The sequence below is a fragment of the Leptodactylus fuscus genome, chromosome 5 (assembly GCF_031893055.1).
Source record: "Leptodactylus fuscus isolate aLepFus1 chromosome 5, aLepFus1.hap2, whole genome shotgun sequence".
Lineage (NCBI taxonomy): Eukaryota > Metazoa > Chordata > Amphibia > Anura > Leptodactylidae > Leptodactylus > Leptodactylus fuscus.
Window position 1 is genome coordinate 91356945 of NC_134269.1, and position 27054 is coordinate 91383998.

The 27054-nt window shown below is 41.2% G+C and overlaps 1 protein-coding gene across 1 annotated transcript in view; it reads left to right on the top strand.

Annotated features, from left to right (window-relative positions):
* Positions 1-23308, top strand: part of ICE2 (interactor of little elongation complex ELL subunit 2) — a 61191-nt gene extending 37883 nt beyond the window's left edge. The window contains exons 13-16 of the mRNA XM_075273685.1: positions 5995-6079; positions 7932-7982; positions 9560-9815; positions 21280-23308. Of these exons, the coding sequence (XP_075129786.1) occupies positions 5995-6079; positions 7932-7982; positions 9560-9815; positions 21280-21447 (560 nt within the window). The 3' untranslated portion in view covers positions 21448-23308. The remainder of the gene's footprint in view (positions 1-5994; positions 6080-7931; positions 7983-9559; positions 9816-21279) is intronic.
* Positions 23309-27054: the final 3746 nt, after the last annotated feature.

The window sequence follows — 27054 nt, forward strand, 5'->3', positions numbered from 1 at the left end:
CACAGCAGCCAGGTTAGTAGTGTGGCTTTTTTCTGGTTTACATGGTATAAGCCAAATTATTTCTGTAATTTTTGTTAAAGGATTTGTCCAGTTTCAGACCTATTTCAAGAGACAAATATCAATATTTGTACAATGAAAAGTTATACATTTATGTAATTAAGGGACAAAGCAACATGGGTATAGGTCTGGCCACTAGGAGGCTGACACTAGGAATATTAAAAAGTGTTGGTTCTACTCCTGGACTACACCCTCTCCTCAGACACTATGATAGTGAGTTTTAGCCTTGTGTGTGTAGGAGACAGACACAAACCGCATGCAGGTTCACTGCTTTTTTACTTCTTTTCTCTTACAGGTTCAGGGGGTTGTCAGAATATTCGCCACATTAGTCGTGGCCCACTGCAGGAACAGTCCTCTATTGAGAACCTCGCCAGTCACCTAGTTCCCATTGGCGCATCTGTGGCGAGAGTGCTAGTGGCCCCACTTCCATGTGGAAGATCACCACAGGGGTGATCCTGCATGCGCCTTATTTAGTCCCCGGCTTTAGCCAGGACTAGGCCGTGATTAGGCCTGACTCCTTCCCAAGTTTTCCTGGTCCTCTTTTGGCCAGGTAGGGGAGGCCTTTTAGATCTGTACTAATTCCGTAGTGGTCCATATATTACTATTCGTCATGGTCATCAAATATGACCATGGGCTGATTTTTATCCACTGTTGAGGACATGAGGATGTAGCATGCATTAATGAATTCACAGAAGTTTTTTAGGGTACACAACTGTCTGTAAAACCCCACAACCAGTGGTGTAATTACCGCCATAGCAGCTGACACGGGGCCTTTTTAAAAAAAAATTAAAAAAAATAGGCCATTACATGCAGGAGTAATCCCAGATGGTAATGCGCCCTATTTACTTATCGACCCCATTCCTGCTCACTGCTGCCTTCACTTCCCCTTCTGCCCTTCAGGGGGATGCGTGCATCCCATATAATGTCGCTGGGGCCCCCTGGTAGAAAGAATGGAAAGCGGAGGCTGGGCCACTGTGTGACATTATAATGTATGCAGGGGCCACTATGTGACATTATACTGTGTGCACGGGCTACTATGTGATATACTTTTAGGATAGGCCACTATGTGACATTATACTGTGAGGAGGGGCTGCTGTGTGATATTATACTGTCTGAAGGACGTGTTGCAACATTATAGTTTGTGTAATTGGGGCATTATACTGTGTGGAGGCCGGGAAAGAGGATGCTATGTCGTGGGAGGAGGGACTCAAGTCAAAAATTTGCTCTAGGGCCCAGGCTTTGCTAGTTACTCCCCTGTCAAAAGCAGCCACTTTTTTTTTTTTTTTTTTTTTTTTAAAGTACATCAAGAAATTCAATGCAACTGATATTAACTTTATATATAAGATTTATATAATGAGAGTTGTCTTTAAAAGAGTTGTCCAGGATAAGAATTAACCCCTAAACTATATCTTTAATTAACCATATCCCTGGGACACTTTCTGATAATCCGGTGACTTTCTGTTTCACCGCTTCCGAAACGGAACGTCATCATTACCCCCCCCCCCCATCCCCATCAATACTTAATAGCATTCTCGTGTCCGGTAACAGCTCCTCCTCTCTTATTGTATTTGGGGGAATTCCTTAGCTAGGGGGACAAGGGAGGAGCTAGTAGTGGGCAGAATAGCTTAGGTAGGGAAACAGGGGGAGGGTGGAAGGGGCTAGTAATGGGTGGGATAGCTTAGCTAGGGAGACTACCGTAGGGAAGGTGGGTGGGGCTAGTAATGAGTGGAATGGGGAGGGGCTAGTAGTGGCTGGAATGGCTTAGGTAGGGAGACAGGGAGGGGGGTGGAATGGAGTGAGAGAGTGGCTGAGTGAGAGGGAACTAGTGTGGAAGGTACACAGGAAGCTGCACATCAGGAAGTTATACATGTAAACAAATGCAGAGGATGCAGCAGCTCGCAGATACACACAGAAATCACTCCAATCACTGCTAAAGGTATATTGGTGTACCTATTAACCCATTACTAGCACTAACAGACCTTTTTTTTAAAAAAAAAAAAAAGATTTTCTGCCTGGAAAACCTCTTTACACTGTTCAGAAAATTTGGGTAATTCTGGGGAAACAAAGTAGCTCAATGGCTAGCACCACAGCCTTGCAGCTCTTGAGTCCTGGGTTCAAATCCTGCCAAGGACAACACTTGCAAGAAGTTTGTATGTTCTTCCCGTGTTTGCCTCCCATACTCCAAAGACATACTGATAGGGAAAAAATGTACTTTGTGAGCCCTGTATGGGGCAGGCGGATCATCAACACCTGTATGGGGCTCACAATCTACATTAAAAAAAAAAAAATTAGAAAATTTGGGTAATTCCTTGTGGGTGCCAGGCCAGATCAGGAGCATGTCATCAATATAAAATCGGTATAAAATATCCAGCTCACCCCATTATCTTAAGATCCTTCCTGCTCGGATGTAGGTGGACTTCAACCAACGATGACCATTCAGGTGTATGAGTAGAGGAATCCAGCGTCAACCAGGCGGAATAAAATTTTACTTTATTGCTTCATAATAAAATCATTCCAGGATACCCGAGGGTAAATACAGATGATAAAGCATAGAAAAAGCTACGCGTTTCAGAACTTTTTATCGTTCCTTCTTCATGGCATACAGGGAATACTACACCTGCTCCTTATAAAACCCCCATCATTGCAAAACCCCTGTATCTGTATTTACCCTCGGGTATTCTCCTTATAAAACCCCCATCATTGCAAAACCCTGTATCTGTATTTACCCTCGGGTATTCTGTAATGATTTTATTATGAAGCAATAAAAGTTACATTTTCTTCCGCCTGTTTGATACTGGATTCCTCTACTCATACACCTGAATGTCATCATTATACCAGGCCCAAAATAGGGCATGGTCCATTTTGATGCTCTTGTCTGGCATGCGTACATTTCTCTCCCACAATCTCAAAAACCAAATTAGCATATGAGTTCACACATGGCGCCTCCGTTGCTGTGCCTTGGAGCTGTAAGTAGAGGGATCCATGTAAATTGAAGAAAATGGGTTTCTATGTAAAATCTAGCAGAGTCCTATTAATATTATAAATTTGAAAGTTTGTGTGTTTTTATGTTTGTGGGTTTGTTACTCAGTCACGCAAAAACGGCTGAATGGATTTGAATGAAATTTGGCACATAGTTTGTAACCTCGATTAAAACATAGGCTACTTGTTATCCCGGTAAATGACATGGCTTCACAGCTGTTATGAATACTTATTACACTTCTGTTATCTCAGATTCTGAGAAAGCCAGTGCTGTTATCTCTAACACAGACTAACCCTCAGTGGATTGTGTACATGCATTTGCATATCATCTGATTTTCTCCAGGCAGTGCTGACAAACTGACATGGGCAAACCCTTTTAATCCAAGTTTGCCAACTTTAAACATGTCGGGAAAAAGAAAATCTAATTTGTCACAAACAGCAAGAGCTATGAAGGTAGCCAGAAATCAACAGAATTCTCCTCGAGCGGACCTGAGTGGGATCATCGACGGCAACAACACACTCATTATATGGCATCCCAGCGAGCTGCTGAGATGCCGGAACAATAACGGGGACAGTGTGTGAAACAAGTTCAGTGGCTCGCCAACTTGAGAGCTGCCAAAACGCCGGAGCATGCGGATCATCAACGCCAACAATACGCTCATTATATGGCTTCCCAGCGAATTGCTGATAAACCGGAACAGTCACGGGCACAGCGCGAGGTTCAGTGGCAGGCCAGCTTAACCGTTGTCGAAACGCCGGAGCAGGCGGATCATCAACACCAACAACACACTCATTATATGGTGTCTCCGTGAGCTGCTGAAATGCCAGAACAATCACAGGCACAGTGCGAGAAACGAGTTCAGCGGCAGGCCAGCTTAACAGTTGTTGAAACGCCGGAGCAGGTGGATGAACAACACACTCATTATATGGCATCTCAGTGAGCTGCTGAGATACTGGAACAATCACAGGCACAGCGCAAAGAACAAGTTCAGCAGCAGGACAGCTTGAGAGCTGCTGAGATGCCTGAGCAGGCAAACCATCAACGGCAGCAATTGCTGAATAAAGGCGCATCAGCCACACCAACAACCCGCAGACGAAGTCGCAGGCAGAGGCTAGTAATGAATAAACAAGACAATGATAAGAGTTACAGTAACAACATACCGTAAATGGGTATTTGATGAGAGTTTTGTATACATATTTAATCGTGGATAAGGAAGTTCATTTAGTTTACAGAATTTGCTTGGACTAGTACTTTTGGAGGTAGGTGTGGTTGCTGCTGTGTATCTTGGCAGTGTATTGTGTCTCAGCTTGGAGCCCATAGCTTCTGTATGCTACGTGACAGAGACACGGGTGAGAGATTAGAGGAATATTACAAGCACCAATGCCCTGGTACATGTAGAGCTATTGTTGAAGCAGCTGTGTGAGTCAGACCCGCTCACTCATCCTGTATCATTACTACATTTCCTCTTCTGGAAAGTAATGTATGTTGTGTTTACTGGTTACCATAGTAAAGCCCCTCCTTGTGGCTCATTCATACATTACACTTCTGTGGCTTTTTAGGTGCTCTGTATATATTTAGTACACAGTATATAAAATCCACAGCAGGATATAGAATAGAGAATGCTTTATAGCCCTTACAAATGCACTCGCCTTCCAATGTTGTGCAAAAGATGGGATACCTTGTTATGCTATGGTTAGGGCTACTGTGGTCATGGTCCTCTGTCCTGTTTTGGTGGAGATTTATATTGTGGTGCAATAAAATATTTTCATGGAACTGTTACAAATAACACATTTCTGATCTGTACCGGTCTTTCTGGTTTAAACAAAGGTTCTGGTTCAGATCCAAAACTTGTTGATGCAGCTAAAGAGCACTTTATTGCAAATATACCATAGTAACTATCACAGTCCAGTGATTTAAGACCTACACAAGACTAATGCAGTAGAAGCACCGCAGCAAAAGATATGGTAGACATTTCAGACTGTAACAAAGTCTTCTGTACAAGTCTCAAGATGAACTGCCCTGAATGTGCAGACTGATGTCTGCAGCCATTATGAAAGGAACGCTGTGAGTCTGCAATTGTGCTTCACCATAATGGATCTGGCACAGATGCTTCCCCCTCCTGAAGCCGGAGTCTGAGTCATCCGAGCAGCTGTGTAGGAGTGACTCCAGTATACAGTAACTTCTAGAAGGAAAATGAACATGCTCTGTAAATGTCACCCCTTGTAAACTTTTAGCTTTTGAACTTGTAATTTTGAAAGCTTTTATTTTATTATCTCTAAAACCACAGTGTCTTGTAACCTTCTATTCAGCAGATACAGTGCCCTTCCGGATATCCTGAATTTGCTATATGACTTTGTATAAAGCTTTATCTGCGATACAATTTCCATCTTGTTTGTATAATGATGTTTTCTCTCTTTGTGATGATTTTATGTTCTATATAGTGTAATTTTACGTAAGTGCATTTATTTCCTTAGGAATAGGAAACATTATTGAAGTTCTGTAATGTCTTTTCATTTGCTTTATTCTTTTCATTGCTCATATTCTTTTAGCAAATGGAGGACGATTGTAACCCAATTCCAGAGACCATGAGAGTCAAAAATTGCTAGGTTGTTAATCACAAGTTGAGCAAAGGCCAGATGACGTCAGGGAAAATGGATGGGTATAGCAATGGCAGGATAGTTTCTAACCTGCATAGAAAACTGACACTGACCTGGTTGCTCTGTGCAGTCCTGACGTTTGGAATTGAAAGTTCAGATTTGAGGTGTTTTCCCCCAGTTAATAAAATAATGAGGTAATGTCCAGAGATTATATTGTATACAGTATGTATTTAGGCAGATTGTGGAAGGTATGGTTATTGTATTTAGCATCTTTTGTTCCTCATTGTGCTGCACAGACATATTAATGGGGATATTTGAGTGCTATGGTTTTTGCTTACTTTATTTTCTTTTGTCCTACAGGACATGTCGATGCTGTAACTTCTAAGTTCTTCATGCTAGAAGAAATCACTGTTGAAAGTCTGAAGGAAAGCATTAATGCCTTCAAGTAGGTTTGATCATTCCACTGCTGTGTGACACTGCTTCACCACGTGATCCACAACTGTTGTTATAGGGCAGTGATGGCGAACCTATGGCACGCGTGCCAGGGAGGGCACGCAGAGCCCTCCATGCTGGCACGCGTGCGGTCGCCCGGATCGCTCACCAACAGGGAATCCGGTACAGGATTCCCCGTTGATGAGCGATCACTGCCTTCAGTTGTATGTGCAAATGCACATACAGCTGAAAGCTGTCAGGGTAGGCCGCGGATCGCGCGACCGCGGCCTACACTGGCTGCAGAGTTTGACCTCTGCCCCGACGCGGGCGCGATGACATCATCAGCCCCGCCAGTGACAAGAAGGTGGATGCCGGCGGCTCTTCAGGGGTGAGTATGAGAGTGGCTCACTGTGTATATGATGTTGGGGGGAGCGCTTATAATACTTGGTGGGGTGTATGATACTGGGGGGGGGGTGTATGATACTGGGGGGAGTGTATAATACTGGGGGGGCTTATAATACTGGGTGGGGTGTATAATACTGGGGGGAGTGTATAATACTGGGGGGAGTGTATAATACTGAGGGGGCTTATAATACTGGGGGGAGTGTATAATACTGGGGGGGCTTAGAATACTGGGTGGGGTGTATAATACTGGGGGGGAGTGTATAATACTGGGGGGAGTGTATAATACTGAGGGGGCTTATAATACTGGGGGGAGTGTATAATACTGGGGGGGCTTATACTGGGGTGGCTTATAATACTGGGTGGGGTGTATAATACTGGGGGGAGTGTATAATACTGGGGGGAGTGTATAATACTGAGGGGGCTTATAATACTGGGGGGAGTGTATAATACTGGGGGGGCTTATACTGGGGTGGCTTATAATACTGGGGGGTGTACTAAAGAGCATATAATACTGGGGGGGGGGCTATTTATAAGCACACAATACTGTGTGTGGATGCCACTGTGGAGCATATAATCCTGTGGGGGGGGGGACACCTACTGCGGAGCATATAACACTGGGGGGCTACTGTGGTACTGTGGAGAATATAATATTGTGTGGTGGGCCCACTACAGAGCATATAATACTGTCTGGGGTCCCCTCACTATTTATATCACACAGTATCTGTTTTATAGCAGACGTGATATTAGTACAGGATGTAAGAATATTACACGGTAACTATAAAACAGATCCTGTGCGATGTAAATAGTGAAAATTAATTGTTCAAAGTACCAAATGCCGAGACCTTTACATTTCAGTACAACGTTGTTTGTATTATTGAAAGCTCTGTAAAGCCCCACATGACTGTAATTTTTGGTCAGTAACTGTCCGCAATTGTGGATCCGCATAGTATTAAGTCTATATTGTCGTGTTGGCACTCCGCGAAAATTTTGTGGGTTTTGGGTTGCAGTTTGGGCACTCGGTCTCTAAAAGGTTCGCCATCACTGTTATAGGGAATATAATTATTTTTTATAATCTATTTTATAATTTTTATCAGCATTTTTTTTTTTATTCTCTCTCATAAAACAAGGGGGCAAACAGAAGAATGACTACAAATAAAGTGTATGCAAGAGTGTGACGGAGTACACTTCTGCTAAATCCACTCCTGACTCTGCAACAACAAAAAAATGCACATTTTCTAAAGTGTATGGCCCCAGCCTAAAATTAGCTTGAAGTAAAAAAACGAAAATGAAAAATTACTTTTGCCATCTTATTGAGAGGTTTTGATGTTATCTTTAATTATCCAAGCCGAGTAAGGGTCTTTGTTTGTTTTCCTAGAAACACCTCCACCTCTATGATGTTGTAATGGCTGTCTATCTTTCTTGGGTGCTGGGTACTGATGTGCTGTTTTATTTCTGTACAGGCCTGCAAACTGCCTCAACTCTCTTCGTCATATCTTAAAGTGGGTTACTGGGTAAGTACCAGATGTTAATGGCACTATATATATAGGGGCCCTTTAAGCTGTCACACTGGATTTCCAATAGGTATTTGTAAATTGTCCGCATGGAAGAATACAAGCCGAGGAGCAGGACATTAACTGAAATTCCATCACAGAGTTTATTGCAGCCTCGCTGAGCACTCCTATTGATTTTATCTGAGTTATCATATTGCACATTTGTAATGTAAACCATCACTGCAAGATATGTAGAGGAAATGAGCATTTGGCAGAATGAGACACGTATCTGTGCAAACAAGGTATTTGACTGGTTTCTAGTTTAGCTGGTTAGTCATACAGGAAGTTTAGCCTCCATGTATCAGGTTTAATTTACACACTTGTAGTAGATAGATCAAACACTGTTATAGATGAAAAGCTTTTATGGTATACTTAGGCGAATGATTCAATCCTGATGCATATATTACATAGAATGCAGAATACCAGGGTCAGCAGTAAGATACAGAACCTTCTGCTGGGACCAGGTATACCTGCCACCAGTACCAGCATTGTCACTTAGATGTGTATCCTATTACTAAACTGAGGAAAGCTCTAAAAATTCTTTATTTTGGTCCTTATAATGTTCTACACCATATTACCGTATTTTTCGGACTATAAGACGCACTTTTTTTCCTCCCAATATGGGAGGAAAATGTGTGTGCGTCTTATAGTCCGAATACAGCGTGCGCAGCGTCTGTGTCCTGTCTATGAGAATCAAATGGAGAGCAGCACGGTGCCTGCCTGCTCTGCCCCTCCTTCCCTGTCTGTGTCGCGTAATTGCAGGAGCGAGATATGCGAGGCAGGGAAGTAGGGGCGGGCCAGACAGGTGAAGGAAGCGTGGTTTCAAGCTTGCCGAGAAAACCACGCCTCCTTCTCCCGTCTGGCTCGTCCCTCCTTCACTGCCTCTCAGATCTGGCTCCTGCAATGAAACCACACAGACAGGGAAGGAGGGGCGGGCCAAACAAGAGGAGGAGGCGTGGTTTTCTCGGCAAGCTTGAAACCACGCCTCCTTCACCCGTCTGGCCCGCCCCTACTCCCCTGCCTGTGTGGCTTCATTGCAGAAGCAAGATCTGAGAGGCAGTGAAGGAGGGACGAGCCAGATGGGTGAAAGAGGTGTGTTTTCAAGTTTGCTTAGAAAACCACACCTCCTTCACCCGTCTGGCCCGCCCCTTTTTTTCTTCTTGCATAGCTTCACTGCAGGGTGTCTCTTTCCATCCATGGATGAGATTAGATAGAATAGATAGATAGATAGATAGATAGATAGATAGATAGATAGATAGATAGATATGTTCAAATCACCCCCATATCCCTAGAATACATGTAAAACAAAAACATTACTGTGAAACACATACACATTTGGTATCCCTGTGTCCGAAAGCCCCCGGTTCTATTTACATTGGTGAAATATTATATTATTAGGTTATTAAATATTTCACCAATTTTTTTTCATTAAAATTTTTTTTTCCCTATTTTCCTCCTCTAAAACCTTAGTGCGTCTTATAGTCCGAAAAATACGGTATGTTATTTTTTTCTAAATTGTGCTTTTTTTTCCAATGCAGTGTCCAAGATGGATCCTACCTTCTAAGTCATGTATCTGGAGACTCCTCTGTCTACCTTTATAAAAGTACCACAGATCACAAAAGAGGAGTCTATAATCTGCATGATGCCCACTGTAATGCCCCTAAAGTGCCTTCCTCACTCTCTGTTCCCTGGGTGCCTTTGAACCCCAATCTTTTGCTGAAGTATCACATTCAACATGGCCGTCCACCTTGCACTTTCCCACCTGCCCCAGAGAAGGACACAGGAATAAACAAAGTAAGTTTTGAAGTAGTAAAATCCTGTGCTCATAGCGCTGCCAGCCAGCTGCACATTCCTGACACAGGGGGCAGACATTATCCACAGAGTAGGAGGTGAGGGCTCCAGCCATTGATGTTTCTGGAAATGCTTGCTGTGTCTGAGCACAGGAAATAAAGCGGACTATAATTTTTTTTATTACAGTATAGTAAAATATGAGTAAAACAGATGAGGTTTTACACCCTACCAGTAGTATTGAAAGTGAATGTCATAGCGTTTTCATATTACATCCCTGTTGCTCGTCAGAGACCCAGATTAGAGATCAACAGTCACCTTTCCTGAAATGTCTTGTATTCTTTGTGTTATAAGAATTTTGCAGCATCTCTTTTTATCTCTGTGTTCTGAAATGAATGAATAAATTGACAACTGGGCATTACCATTCTTCTCTGAAAAAGACAGGTGCCTTTACAAAGTCTTACACTGGCAGTATATAGGATATATTATATAGCAACATGCTCAGAGATGCGCTTTCCATAATGCAACCTGATGAAATGGCCTCAGGGGGCACGTCATAGAATAAACTTGGGGTGGAGGTCTTTCACCACTGTGAGAGGGATAGCTCCCCTGTATCTGGGGTTATAGCACCTTTTTGTAACAATTGAGTTTAAGCTTCAATATTCCCTGATGAGTACCCGCTATTGGATGACGAAACGCGGCAGGCGGAGGTGTATATAGAATTGTTCAGGGCATGTAACGGTACTGCCCTTGTTAGGGCAATCTTTTGGGGTGGTAGAGCAATTTTAAGGTTAGTCTTTCACTTCCCCGATGCCTTTGGATTTTGACTCCTGTGTTGATTTATTGCAATTATAACTCTACATTGATTGTATTCCACCCACCCCTGGAACTGGTAAGACTGTTCTGATTTACATGGTATTTAATTGTCCTATAGGCTGTGATATTTTAACAGACAAATTAAATGTTAAGTTTTATTTTAACCTTTTTCTATATGTTGGGGATTTCTGTCTTTTTTTTTTTTTTTGTCTTGAATCAATAATCCAAGGAGATTTTAATTATCAGCTGCCCTGTTTGTGCTGTTGGATTTGTATATCTGAAATAACAGAGGAACAGCACTGCATAGAGTTGTAAGGAAATATATTCCACAATTGTTATTTCATGGATAATTCTAGTGTTTGCTAAAACAGACTTCTTTAAAACAGGCTCCTTAAATAATTTATGGCATGTCAGTGGCGTTGTATTGATCCCTATGTAACATTTACGAAGAAGCCCTCCAGACATATAGACAGACACAGTTTGCAGCAGCTCTTTGCCCTGGATAATAGAGGTAGGTCAGAACTTGCGGACCCCCTAACTCCATATTACTGTACAGAGCATTTGGAAAGCAGTTGAGGTCTAATCTCTTAGTAAGACACTAAAATGTTTAGTTCTGTCACATTTTTGACTCCCCAGAACATCTGGTTATAATTCTAGAAATCAGTCTAACAGTCATTAACCCTTCATTTCATGTTGACTCTTTGCTATACATTTCCCTTAAAGGAAATCTACCACAACCAGAATTTCTTCTAAACCGCCTTATATACTGTTGTAGGGGCAGTTTGTGCCCCTTACCTTTTCTTTGTCAAAGTGCAACTCTTGCTGCTAAGTCAATGCCCTGTTTGGAGCACCCTGGGGGTGGTTCTGTCTGTCTGTGCACCTGTTTTCTGCTGTAGTCAGTGCATATCTGATCCTGTCAATTTAGTGTTTGGCACTAAATAAGTCAGTGGGTGCTCTAATGGACGTGGCCACACTAAGGCGCACTGAACAACTCATTTGTATATGGATTACAAGTTGATTTCTCGGCAGTAAGATTGCACTTTGACACAAAAACGGTATATTCACTAAGCCACTCGTAATATTTAAGTTCCATAAAAGTGGTTTTAATAGTAGTTGACTAACTTTTAAGGTGATTTGTCCTTTTTTTAGTTTTTTTTTTTTTTTGTTGTCTCTTTTGCTGTTTTTTTTTTTTAAATTAAATGTAGGGGGTTTGCTGAAATTACAAAAATTGCAACAAGGACAACACGTAAATGCAGGAGCATTGAGAATGGTGGGGAAGCTGTGAGTACAGGGATGGTTTTATTGTTTCTGGAAAATGTCAGAAGGCCTCTCCCATGGCAGAGGAGGGAGTTGAATATTTGCAGAGAAGGGAATTTGATGTCATTCTTGGATCATACACTATGGTAGCCTCTGGGATAATTGTTGCAGGCAAGAACTGCTGAACTCTGCCAATTTCCAAACACTTTCCGTAATGCACCGAAATGTGTGCTGGATCCCCTTACAATGTTTTGCCAGAAGGAAAATATGTTGTAACACTGAGCCTTGCCTTCTGTGATGTTCTGTTACTTAAACAAGAAGAAGAGTATAAAGCTTTCTGTGTATTCTCCAAACTTAAAAGCACTACAACTTTAAGAAGTGGATTCCCCTGCCTATGTAATCTGGACGTGACCTTTATTCTGGGAGGATCCTTCCACGAGTTGCTAAGTAGAAATAAAAAGAGGAAAGAATGTAGCATAGTATCAAGACAGCCGTGTACTGTACTTTCTTCCTTTTGTTACTATCCTGCTATGCTTTTTTCTATTCAGCTCCAGTTATGAAGAATAGATTTTATGTGCTATATTGCCGTTTAAGGGGGTTACACCAGCAAATAGTAAAATGAGCACTTTTTCTTCCAGTTTACGTTAGAGTACTTTGATCTTGTGGTCTGCAACTGCAAGAAATAGTGAAAAATAATTTGTGGTTAACAATAGGTGATTATCTGTGCTTAAATTGGGGGAAAAAAATCTGTATTATGCCCCATTGTGGCTCCTGCATACAGTATTAGGCCCCATTGTGGCCTCTGCACACAGTATTATGCCCCATAGTGGCCCTTGAACACAGTATTATGCCCCATAGTGGCCCCTGCACACAGTATTATGTCCCATTGTGGCCTCTGCACACAGTATTATGTCCCATAGTGGCCCCGGCACACAGTATTATGTCCCATTGTGGCCTCTGCAAGTTCGAATACTACAAGTGGAAGACGCATATAAAGGACATGCCAGGATTCAACAGTCCAGGTAATAGTTGGCAACATTCAGTGACATAGATATGGATAGCTGTAGTAAGATAGTGCGGCACGTGGTGCTGTCTTCTGAATCATATCTTCATGTGAGATACAGTGGGGCAAAAAAGTATTTAGTCAGTCACCAATAGTGCAAGTTCCACCACTTAAAAAGATGAGGCGTCTGTAATTTACATCACAGGTAGATCTCAACTATGAGAGACAAAATGAGAAAACAAATCTAGAAAATCACATTGTCTGATTTTGTAAGAATTTTTTTGCAAATTATGGTGGAAAATAAGTATTTGGTCACCTACAAACAATCAAGATTTCTGGCTCTCACAGACCTGTAACTTCTTCTTTAAGAGTCTCCTCTTTCCTCCACTCATTACCTGTAGTAATGGCACCTGTTTAAACTTATCAGTATAAAAAGACACCTGTGCACACCCTCAAACAGTCAGACTCCAAACTCCACTATGGTGAAGACCAAAGTGCTGTCAAAGGACACCAGAAACAAAATTGTAGCCCTGCACCAGGCTGGGAAGACTGAATCTGCAATAGGCAACCAGCTTGGATTGAAGAAATCAACTGTGGGAGCAATAATTAGAAAATGGAAGACATACAAGACCACTGATAATCTCCCTCAATCTGGGGCTCCACGCAAAATCTCACCCCGTAGGGTCAAAATGATCACAAAAACGATGATCAAAAATCCCAGAAGCACGCGGGGGGACCTAGTGAATGAACTGCAGAGAGCTGGGACCAATGTAACAAAGCCTACCATCAGTAACACACTATGCCGCCAGGGACTCAGATCCTGCAGTGCCAGACGTGTCCCACTGCTTAAGCCAGTACATGTCCGGGCCCGTCTGAAGTTTGCTAGAGAGCATTTGGATGATCCAGAAGAGTATTGGGAGAATGTCCTATGGTCTGATGAAACCAAACTGGAACTGTTTGGTAGAAACACAACTTTTCGTGTTTGGAGGAAAAAGAATACTGAGTTGCATCCATCAAACACCATACCTACTGTAAAGCATGGGGGTGGAAACATCATGCTTTGGGGCTGTTTCTCTGCAAAGGGACCAGGATGACTGATCCGGGTACATGAAAGAATGAATGGGGCCATGTATGGTGAGATTTTGAGTGCAAACCTCCTTCCATCAGCAAGGGCATTGAAGATGAAACGTGGCTGGGTCTTTCAACATGACAATGATCCAAAGCACACCGCCAGGGCAACGAAGGAGTGGCTTTGTAAGAAGCATTTCAAGGTCCTGGAGTGGCCTAGCCAGTCTCCAGATCTCAACCCTATAGAAAACCTTTGGAGGGAGTTGAAAGTCCGTGTTGCCAAGCGACAGCCCCAAAACATCACTGCTCTAGAGGAGATCTGCATGGAGGAATGGGCCAACATACCAACAACAGTGTGTGCCAACCTTGTGAAGACTTACAGAAAACGTTTGACCTCTGTCATTGCCAACAAAGGATATATAACAAAGTATTGAGATGAAATTTTGTTACTGACCAAATACTTATTTTCCACCATAATTTGCAAATAAATTCTTACAAAATCAGACAATGTGATTTTCTGGATTTGTTTTCTCATTTTGTCTCTCATAGTTGAGGTCTACCTGTGATGTAAATTACAGACACCTCTCATCTTTTTAAGTGGTGGAACTTGCACTATTGGTGACTGACTAAATACTTTTTTGCCCCACTGTATGTATGTATGTATATATATATATATATATATATATACACACACACACTATATGATTGTATATGAACTCTATACTGCTGTACTAGCACGGGTACTATTATCACGGATTGTTAAGCTTATTATTTTTCACTTTCTCAAAAAGTCCGGAGTACCTGGTACCATCTTTGTATTGACACAACTTTGAGAAACCCTTCATATTCACTACACAGAGTGCAAAACAACATATCGTACAATTCAACTGCAACTATACTTCGTTTAAAAGGCCCGTGCACACGGAGTAAACACACGCTCATTTTGCATAACACACGTGTAAAGAATACACGTGTAAAAATCAGACTTCAATGACATTTGTTACATGTGTATTATGCAAAAATGAGCGCGCGTTTACTCTGTGTGCATGGGCCCTAAGACAGGAAAACATTGACCACTGTGCAAGTTACAGGCAAGCCTTAAAGGGAGGCCACCAGCAGGTACATTAGTATAAAACTAATAACAGTACTTTATAGGGTAAGTTCTACACTTTCCAAAGATGCCTTTCTTATTCTGTATTACAGCTCAATTTTCATGAATCAGGATTGTATTAGTTTCTTTTCCTGACAGGGCATGCCTCTGCCCCTAACTGCAGGTAGTGTGACAAAATATGAGCAATACTCAAAAAACTCAAGCAATAGGGGCCGTAGCTGGTTGGTAGTGATCTAGAGCAGAAAGTCTGCAGCTCCTGAATTCTAAGTTCAGTGTATAGAGCAAAATGAATAACCTGTTTGTACAGCCAGACTATACCAAATTAACCGATGAAATATACACCATTGAAACCAGCATCCCTATGACTACTCTAGAACAAAGAAAGTTCATCAACCTGATGACAGATTCAGTTTACTATAAATAGAGGTAGAAGAAATGAGCACTGAACACTCTAATATTGGACTTTCCATTAAAATAAATGTGAAATAGTCTTGTAAATTAATTCTAAGGATGCTTATGGACATAGCGCATATATGTCATGTACCCCTTTTGATAATGGAGTGTTATGGGTCTCATGACATCTGAACAGTAAAGTTCTGGGGCATTAAACAGTATTAGTCCACAGGCTATACCATTGTACTTTGCAGCCATAAACCCAATTTATATAATGAAGTTCTGTACAAGTTTTATTTTATACTGTGTATAGTTCTGTGTTTTGTGAAACATACAATACACATACTGGATGCAGATAGTGAATTAGGTCCAGGATGTTAATTAAATTATAAACAGTCGAGTACATTTAAATGCCAAGAGGCCAAATTGCTTTGTGTGGGAGAAACATGAGATATCCCAGATAGATGCTTGAAGCCTAGAATCCTGCCAGGCCAAAACTTGAGAAATCAATCAAAGGAAGTACATAACCTTAAAGTGTAGATGTCATAATTCATGTTGTCTAACTTTCTGCATGCAGGTGTATAGTTGGGGAACCCAGACCAGTTTGAGATATTGAGTATGTATGTGGACCAAAAGAATTATAAAACGTAACTTATAATATAGATTCTAATAATAAATATTTAAGACGGTCAAAGAACATCACCAAATAAAGTGCACACAACAAAACGTGCTCTAGATAAATTGGAATGGTCTTACTGGACCTACTGAGAGATGTTGAAGACTCAACGGGACTTGTAGATGAAGGGCTCGTGTAATTATACCCTATCTCTCACCTATGTACCACAATAACTCCAGTCCACAGAGCTCTCCCTGTATCTTCTTATCAAATTATCAGCTTCCCTTATTTTCTTCTCCCAACCTGTTTCATGTCCCAAAAGGATGGAGGGGCAATCCTCAGGTAATGTTTATGTATGAGCCCAGTGAGCAGTGTTTCCATAGGCTGGATGCTCCAACTGGAGTGCAGGAGAGAATTTTTTTTTTTTTTATATTGAGCCCCATATAAGGCTCACAATGTACATTTTCCCCTATCAGTATGTCTTTGGAGTAAATCCATGCAAACACGGGAACAACATACAAACTCCTTGCATATGTTGTCTTGGCAGGATTCAAACCTGGGACTACAGTGCTGCAAGGCTGCAGTGCTAACCACTAAGCCACCGTGTTGCCCCCGCAGGAGAGCATTTGTGTCAGCACTGGTCATGTAACTGAGTCCGTTACAGGACCACTGCATATGGTTCCGGTGACAGGACTCCTTTTAAGCTTCTTAACTTTAAATAGAATCCTAGAGATGGGAATACCTCTTTAGGCTGAGGGCTCAATTTGTGGAAATGCAGATTTTTTTTTTGTTGCAGATTCTGCTGGAGGAGGGGTGAGGGGAGTATAATATGTTTATACTTCCGCTCAATCCACTCTCGGCTTTGGCTCAAAAAACTTGCAGCACAGTATGCAACAAAAAAAGCTTCATGAAGTTATTAAAGGTATTCTTCCACATAATATTGCAGTCAAATCTGTAGTCAGTATGTTATAGGGCAGTGGGATCTGAGCAGATTGATACACAGTTTCATGAGGAAAAATTTTGTATGGCTTGTTTTTCTCTTTCAATTCAAACATCTGTTTATTCTGGATTAAGGAGTCCAGTGGCCGGGCCTGTCAGTGATTGACAGCCTTCCCTGAATCATTGTTCTTAGGGCTGGTTCACACGGGCACAGAGGGGGCAGATTATGGCGCGTAATCCACGTCATAATATGCCCCCCTCCCAATGGTGGTCTATGGAGATCGCCAGGCTACTTTATTCGGTGAGCGGCTCACAGAAAAAAGAAGCGGGCTGCCCTTTCTTGAGGCGGATTCCGCGGCCTCGCGGCAACATCTTCCAGAGTCGGCCCATTCATTTGAGCCTGCTCCGGAGGGGAAAGCCGCGACTGTCGTGGCAGGCGGGTTTTGACCCGAGAGTGATGCGGCTCCCCATGTCATTCTCGGTGCCAAAATCCACCTATACACTTCCCGTGTGAACTAACCCTAAAAGAGATGGCTGCCTTTCATTCCTGGGACCGCCCACTGAACAACTGAGAATGAGGAGAAGTTTAATTAGAAATAAATAAAATAATGCAAATTATACTGAATCTTTCACCATAAAATTTCATTTTGCTCAGCTCCTCCTGTTCTTTAACATGATGCCTGCAGATTAGATTGCATTTTCAGTGTGACCTGTTTGATATAAATCTTTCCGGTATAGTTTTTTTTTTTCTCACTCCACTACCGCAAACTGCAACATAACCTTCAGTGTGAACCTTGTTTTAGTGTCCTTCAAATAAAATCGCCTCCTAAAAAATCTTAACCCAAAAAAAATTAAAAAAAATTGTATGTAGTAGTCTCATTCATTTAGCTGCCGTCTAACCAGTTTCACAACCCTTCAGCCGCTTATGTTCTTAAAGTCAAATAAGAGGTATATTTACTGACACTAACCATGTGATAATATCTTCAAGTTGAGCTTCCTTCATGTTTGTGTTTGGATCTCTAGCTGTAGACTAGGACAGGTTAAGAAGCCGTAGTGCGCCCGTGTATGCCCTGTGTCATTCCGCCGGGTTTCTCTCTTCAGCTCCAGGAAACTGGACAGGGGACAGCTTCCTGGGGAAACCATTTATTTTGCCCGAACACAGAGTCCTGCAAGTCCAACTTTGTATCCGGCCAAAAAAATACATTTTCCCCGCAAAGAGGCTGCAGATGGACACCGGCAGTTTTCTTTTAAAACCCATTCAAATGAATGGGTTTTAAAACTGACCGCCGGGAAGCCGTCCCCTGTCCAGTTTCTCGAGGCTGAGGACGGAAACCTGGCAGAATGACACAGGGCGGACATGGGCGCAAGTGTGAATGCCCCCTAAACAGTGTAGGACACGCTACTATTCGTTAAGTGCGCCAGAATTTTTATTGTCATGTTTTCAGTTAGAAAATCTGGCACAGTTTACAATATTGTTGATGTATTTAAAAGTGTCTAGTTCTTAGACAGTCTTATGGGGGGGGGGGAAGGTTGCAGGATGTGTTGTACTTTTTTATTCCACAGTTCAATGTTCAAGGTTCTATTTGTCCGATTTTGGGATGCATAGAACTTTTTGATAATTTCAATACCACAATATTCCATATTTGTGGTAGGTAAGGTGGCCTAAAAACAGCAATCCTGGCAGCTGGCCAAAAGGGTTATATGAAGTCCTAATATTTCCCAGTGCACTCACTATTCATGGGATCTTTGCAAAACATTTTTACATTTTATCAGATAACTTAGTAGGTGGGACTTAATCACGGGGCGGGCACAGTGGAAGTGAATTATAAGGACCAGTGTATTGAGTGGTCTTCATTTCTGTGGTGCCAGGGCCACCTCCTTTTAAGAAAGTGGCAAGGATGGCGCAAAAAAGTCAAAGTCAGTGTTTTTGGTTTTTTTGTACAAAAACTGATTTGCTCAACAACTGTGGCTTTTTATGCCTTGTACATCAGAGAAGGCCAGTACAAGGTATAATAAATCTGCCCCAATGCTCTTTGTTACTTATTGCAGAGAGCAGCGTGGCTGCACCAAGTAGTCTTACAAATCTAAGGAGGAGATTCAGATAGGAATTTATTTATTTTTTTCTTTGTCTTCCATTTTCTCTGTCGTTTAAATTTGTCTTCTAAAGAATAGGCCCTTGGATTGAGATTCACTTTACTCTTTTGTGCTCTCCTTCCCCCTCTTTTCTTATCTATATCAAGGGGAAGGTGTGCGCAGGATTTGTCAGGTGGGGCAGCGCATAATGTGAGTTCTGCAAGTTTCAGCCTATCTCTGGCTGCAGAATAAAGAAGCCTTTCTTCTTCTCACACACCTGGGTTAATAGTGGCACAGCCTCATGTGTTTGTGTGTAATAGGATTAGATTTCTTCCCAGGTAACACTGACCTTCCTGTAGACTGCAGCATTTCTCCATTGTAAAAGTAAGCGATGACATGCTCTCTGTGGTCACTATTCTCTTAATCCTTTATTTGTCATGAAATGTAGCAGATAAATAGAACTTAATATACGGATTAGCCACAACATTGCAAAGGCTGAAATCTGCAGCATACAATTGATATGCCATAGATCTAAAATCTACAACACAAAGTCAGCTTCCTTGCATTATCCACCTCCTCTATTCTACAGGATGGGGGTAAGATTTCTAAAAATTCCGACCCACTTTACTACAGATTTTTTGCACTAAAATTTTACGCCAAAATTTTGCAGCATTGTCAGTCCTATAGAGCATACACTAAAGGCGTTCTGTGGTATTTGGCACCAAGACTTTAGCAGCCGATCCCTTAAGTACTATAAATGATAAGGTGGGGCCTCAATGGATTGAACTTGTATTTCCGGAACATCCCTGAGATATCTGATGGAATTGAAATCTGAGGAATTGGAGGCCAAAATCTGCCCATACACATTAGATTTTAGACGGCCATGATGTGCCAACAAATCGATCATGGGATCATTCATATAAACAATCAAAGAAAATCCAAAAGCAGCTACTCGTCATGACGTTGACATATTTGACCAACAACGTGACATTTTGTTATGTTCCACAAACCATTCCTGAACTTTTTCTGTAGTATAGTAGGCCATGTTGGAAGATGTATACTTGGTCTTTAACAATATTTAAGTAGATGATCCATGTCAAAGTTATGTTCAGAAGAATGCCAGGACCCAAGGTTTCTCCACAGACCAAAGTTGTCTAGCCATGACAATTTAGTTATTTAGCCAGATCCTTGCTCTGAATTCGTTTTCTTGTTTTTAACTCAACAACTTTGGGAACTGACAGTTCACTTGCTGCATAAGATATTCCACCCCATTAACAAGTGCAAGTGTCGTGAGATACTCAATGCTTATGTAATTCACTAGTCATTTCTTATAGGAAAGTACCACATGTCATGCTTTCATTAAAGTAGGTAAAAAGTTTAACGGATTATTCGCTTTCCCCTATAATTGGCCCTTTTGGCTGCAGTACTGATTATGGTTGTAGCCTTATCCCATGTGGCACTGTTATGGCTGATCAGTGCATATCTTACTGGATAACTGTTGATACTATCTGCCCGGGTTAATGTAGTGTTAATAATCTAAACTGTAGCTAGACTGTAATATGAAGTTGACAATAAACATGACAAGGCTGTGTGTGAGCCAAACAATCTTGTTCTGTTCACCCTTGGAAGGAAGGATTGGAGAGGTTTGGCAAGAAATCCTGTGAAAATAATAATTAATTGTCTAGGGCAGGTTATTGGATGTCTTGAGATAGAGGCTCTTTAAATAAGGCCATCTTTCCCTGGTGACCATGGGGTGTAGAATTCAGTTCATTCTCCAATATAAGGAGTAGTGTTCCCTGAACGGTCTTGGCACAACTGCACTACATCTGAAAAGTATACTGGAGCTTGCACTGTGAAACTTGTATGGTTTCTAAATGTGAATAGACAAGGACAGCTACATGTAACTCTATTACATTGTGTCACCGCTTTCATATGTGTACTGGGTTGTATGTGAAAGTTTGGAGGTTTGAGGCTTGGAAGCAGGAGAGATGTACACCCGTATATTGACTGACTACTGTAAGAACCAAAATAGCTGCTATTGATGGTTGTACGCAAGTATCTGTGTAAACGAGCAAAATGTAACTAGTTTATTTTTATTATTGTTATTATTATTATTATAACCATATTTACATCTTTTATTAAAAATCAACCAATTCCATGTCTAATTGTGTATTCTTTATATTGTGTTCTACAGACAGGTCAACCAAGAAAAGGTCCTTGCCAAGAAAAGGCCAAAGATTTGCCAGTTGCCAATGCATCTAATGTTACTCCATCAAAGAAGAAAGGGAGAAACAGACTAAATCGGCTGAAAGCAAAGCAGAAGGCCAAGAAAGCTGCAGCTGCGCTGCAAGAAAATACGTGAATCTGGTGTATTTAGTGGATGCAACTTCTTGCCCATGAGCTACACAAGATCTTCTGTACAAAGAGACCATAACCTTCTAAAATGTTTGGAATAATATAATGGGAATTCTGTGATGTCCTATATACATAATACCTTATGAATTCTCATTACAAGTCTTAAATGTGATGCCCTGTTGGATTACAATAGACTAATGTCTTGTACAAACTGGTTATATCAAGTCTTTATTAAAATTCCTTCTAAAATATAAGTAACTACTAACAAACTGAGACCAAACAAAAAGCACTATAAAATATGAAAAAATATTTATTGAATATCACAAAATAATAAAAAGCATACAAGACGAAGGAGAGACACACTGTGGAAGGTGGACAAATACCACCACCCTCCTAAAACCAGATGGGCAAAAGTGATTCCTAGTAATGTCCACAGTATAATTTGGGTAGCATCGTGTATATATATATATATATATATATATATATGTGTGTGTATATATATATATATATATATATATATATGTGTGTGTGTATATATATATATATATATATATATATATATATATATATATATATATATATATATATATTTATGGCCAAATAGTTCTAAAAATGCAGCCAAACAGACAAAATGTCGCATTCCAACATCATAACGTTAATATCTGATACATACCCACAGACATAACGTCAATATAGATAGACCCAAGAGAGATACCTCTGCACACCACAGCTGAGAAAGAGGATTAACACGCCTGGCGCACATTTTGCCAGAAAGGCTTCATCAGGAGCCTCCTGTAAAACTGACCGCCGGGAAGCCGTCCCCTATGCAGTTTCTCCAGGGCTTAGGACGGAAATTCGGCAGAATGACACAGGACACACAGGTACGCGAGTGTCAACACCCCCTTAGTGTCCGGTAGTCGGAGACTTATGGGCATATATAGATGGCAGTATTTCACTTTTAGTCTAATTTGTACATTTGGTTTTGTCCACAATGAACCTTCATTCCGAGGTGTCAAAGGTATGTTTGGATTGCTTCCTAACAGACCTAAATGGCAATGTAATTTTTGCCAATAGTAGTTTTTCCAGAACTAAATTCTTGATTTATACTGTATATTCCAGGGGTCCTCAAACTTTTTAAAACAGTGGGCCGGAGGCAGAGCAGGTTGCACAGACATCGGGAGCGGTGCCCTCCAATAGATAAAGTGAAGTGCGCTCCATGGCCTGGCCTGGGCTCCCCAGGGGCTTCATTATAAATGCACGCCTGCCGGTGTTGTCGGTAGGGCCAGACAGAAGTGCTTGGCGGGCCGCAGTTTGAGGACCCCTGGTATATTCCCTTTGATGGCTTGTTTAATATGTATAGGTTGTATTATTTTTTGTTTGTTTTTGTTTTTATAGAAATAATTCTGGCCTCCAATATTACATGTAGTTATGGTACAAGTTTTTGTATCCCAGTAGTTCAGCTCCAGCATGAGATAATCCCATGTATGACCTATAAAACAACCATAATGTACATGAGTTTGAGTGTCATCCTCTTGTTAATGTGTTGCCATGGAGATCAGCCTACCTCTCTTAAGAGTGTAAATGTCTCCAGAGATGTTGAGTGTGTAAATCTAAAGATGTCATGTAAATCTAGTTTTATGGCTAATGAAGTCATTTCAATGAAGTTTTTATTCCATGTGGCATGTAATCTATCCATATTGAATACCACATTTATTTTCCCAAGGAGCAAAATAATAAAGGGTGCCCCGGATGTGTGTGCCCAAGTGTGTAACATGGTTTTTCTGGACCTTGCTATGATATTTTGTTATCCTTTGAGTATCTGACTGTGTAAATATGCCCAATAAAGCCCATTCAGGTGTGAAACAAAACTGTATATGAAGTTTTATTTGGATGTAGTCTTGCACTTTCCTCCAAAACCTCCTCAGGACCTTGCAATTCCATACACATTGTAATAAGTCCACCTCCAGACCCCCACATTTTAGGTAGTTAGACATAGACGTCACCCACCCCACCCCCCCATGAGTGCCTGTCTCTTGGGGAAGGAATAACCTTTATGCAATGTTTTGAACTGCAATTCTAGGTATGTGGCCACTTCTAGAACATTGGCCATCATAGAATGAGCCATCAGTAAGCCCTCCTTGCTCTCTAGTCCATGTGGTTATGCTACTAGAGAAGGGCGATTGCCTCCAATCCCATTTGTGAATGGACTATAACATCTTAACTGAATGACAGGGCTCCCTTCTCCAGCAAAAGCATTTATCAAGGTTGTGTGCTATGGGTTCATCTTCCAGGAGTCTCCTGACTTATCCTATATAATGGTGAGCTTGCATAACGTTAAACTCAGAACTCCATTTGTGTCATGTCTGTCCAGGATTTCATATGCACATGTCTCTTAAATTTCTTGTTTTGTTTTAAATTCTCTAAATTTCTGATTCCTAAGCTGTAGCGCTGTCTAAATGGGTGAGACCCCTGCCCTCCTGGAAACTTGGATTATATATTAGTTAAAGGCATTGTGAGCATAAGACGGAGATTTTGCTGTAGTCCTCTCTATATTTTATCAGTCATAGTCAAGAGTGGATTATTTCATTTCCCTGGGAAGAGTCAATGGGTGTAAGAAGGAGACCAAGCTCATAGTTCGCAAAAAGTGGCGGTCTATGGCAGGGTCAGAGTACACCGAGTTATCTGTTATCCAGTCAATCACTATATGATACTGGGCTGCGAGGCCATAATACTGTTAGTACAAAATATATAATACTCTGTGCAGGGAATATTCAGTCCACCCTTCTTTTTGCATCTGTATAACTTTAATAATTCTATTCTAAGTTTTTTTTATTTTGCTAGATGAACTTAGTGACACTTTTGTTAATGGAATGTAGATACTCCCTGCTTTTTAGCAATGGTAGCATGGACTTGTAATACTGCGTTTTAGGGGGAAAAAAAATCATCATTTTGACTCTATTTCTAATGCAATATCTTCGTAATGGGGTAATGTTCAAGCTATACAGCCTAGTCAGGTCACGAGAGAGCATTACTCCTAAATATTTGAAAGCACCATCTGCCAATTTAAATAGGAACAAGGATCGCCATCTTCCATTTGAGACTGTATGTAGTGTAAGTATAATTGACTGCAAACTGAAATTTTATGAAATCTTCAGATAAGGGCAGATAAAAAGGGAAAACGGATTCCTGCGTTCATGATATCACCAAAAGCAAGTCATCTGCAAAGGCCTTTAGCCTTATTTGAGTGTTTCCTACAACTACCTTAAAGCTGGAACCTATGGTAGGAGGGAGCCTTGCCTCCCTTGTGATGCTGAATAGAGATGAGCGAACACTGTTCGGATCAGCCGATCCGAACAGCACGCACCCATAGAAATGAATGGAAGCACCTGTGACGCTGACTTTACCGCCGGCCGGCGTCACAGGTGCTTCCATTCATTTTTATGGGTGCGTGCTGTTCGGATCGGCTGATCCAAACAGTGTTCGCTCATCTCTAATGCTGAAGCCAGTAACAAGCAATATTGGCTTTTCTCTGACCCTAACTCTTGCCACAGAGTTGAGACTGTCAATCATATAGCCACCCCTCCCATTGTAAATGTATCATGCCTGAAGGCCATATCTGATCCAAGCTCAACACGTGGATAGCCTGGGAATCAGATGTCTTAATAAGACAATCCCTTCCTGTATCCTCTATGTTGACCTCTTACCCATAGTGGAGAGCAGCTCTTATATTTGTATTATATCAGTGGCAGCTCCTGGGAAATTCTGTCTCTGGCTGCAGCTTTTGCTGGAGGTCATTGGGCCTTTGTGGAGGTAGATCTGCAGTGATCGTCTGCAGTCTGAAAATGGTTGGCTATGGAAAGTTAGGTTCAATAGTTACATTCAGGGTACAGACAGGGTTTCCCCATTAACATTAAAGAATTACATTGTTGTTAGGAGTAATAGGAGATAAAAACTGATATTAGAGCAAGCTAGATAATAAACAAAAAGGTCATTGACAATAGTATGAGATAACAAAATAGGTAAATGAGTATGAGCTGCCAGCATAGCAATCTGTATACAATGCAGAGGAAACAACTCTGTAATATACTACAGCAACATATCCTGAAAGTGGATAAAGCCAAGCAATATGAAGGACAGCAGTAATGAGGTATATGTGCTGCAAGTAAAAAGAAATAGGCTGGGTTCACACTACCACTGAATTCCGTTAAGAAAGTTTAAAAAAAAAAAAATAAAACACGGACACTAACTGGTGTTAATGTGTCCGTTTTTTTAACCGATCCATTTAATGGATCAATTTAAAAAAAATGGACACACTAGCATCAGTTAGGGCGGGTTCACATCTGCGCCCCAGTCTTCTGCCAGAGAAACTGGACAGGAGACTGAAACCGGCAGTCACTTTTCAAGCTCATTCATTTGAATGGGTTTGGAAAGTGTCCGCCCGTGAGTGCCTGTGAGCGTTTTGTGGTCTCCATGGCGAAACCGTGGTTTTGGGTTTTTTTAACCAGACACGAAGTTGGACATGCAGGACTTTGTGTCCGATTAAAAAAAAACGGTTTTCACCGCGGAGACCACAAAACACTCACGGGCAGACACTGTCTGCCAGGTTTCCGTCTCCTGTCGACAGAAGACGGAAACCTAAAAGTGGAGACCGGGGCGCAGATGTGAACCCGCCCTTAGTGTTAGTTAGTGTCTGTTTTTTTATATTTTAACCAAATTGAGACAAAACAAAGATACTAATAAAAATAGAAGAATATTTTATTAATTAACAAAGATAAAAAACATACAAGTTGACATGGGGAAACAACAAAAGACGGTCTGTCTGGTTTTTTTTGTTTGTTTTGTTTCTGCTTTCTGAGCATGCGCAGAAAAAACGGGCACAAAATGACAGACAGTAAACGATGGCTATTAGTTACTGTCCGTTATAAGTCGATTGCCCATAGACTTCAATGTTAAAAAAAAAAAATAGACACTTGCTGTCTGGTATTTTCTAACGGACACAAAAGTCCTGCATGTAGGATTTTTTTGTCCACTGAAAAAAAATGGAATTCTGATGGTTTGGATGTAAACGGACACTAATGGACACAAGATAAAATCCCATTGAAATGAATGGAAATTTTAACTGATTTCTAACAGTTCAGCTAGTGTCCGTTACTAAAATCTTGTAATGGACAATCGCTACGGACATTGCTGACACGGTAGTGCGAAAGCCCCCATAGCCACAACACCCACCCATTCCTTCATATGCTCTCTTTATTGTATGTTGGCCACAATGCAGAGCAATAAAGAGCCTATGGTTGTTTCGCACACATACCTTTGTCAAGGCCTTCTGCTTTGCATGCAGATAAAAAAAGAAAAACTTAGAAAAGGTGTTTAAGCCATGAATAAGCTGAATCACCCAAACTCAGACATAGATATAAGTGGTGTTTTGCACATTCACGTGAAGTAAATATAGTCAGCAAGGCATGTCTGCAATGTATTAGAAAATCAATATAAGTAATAAACTAAGTTTCCATCCAAGAATGCCTGGGCAACGCTGTTGTGGGGTTGTAAAGGTCACCAGACACATAAAAGAAAAATCTGCTGATTTTGGTGTGACTGACTATCTAATGGGAAT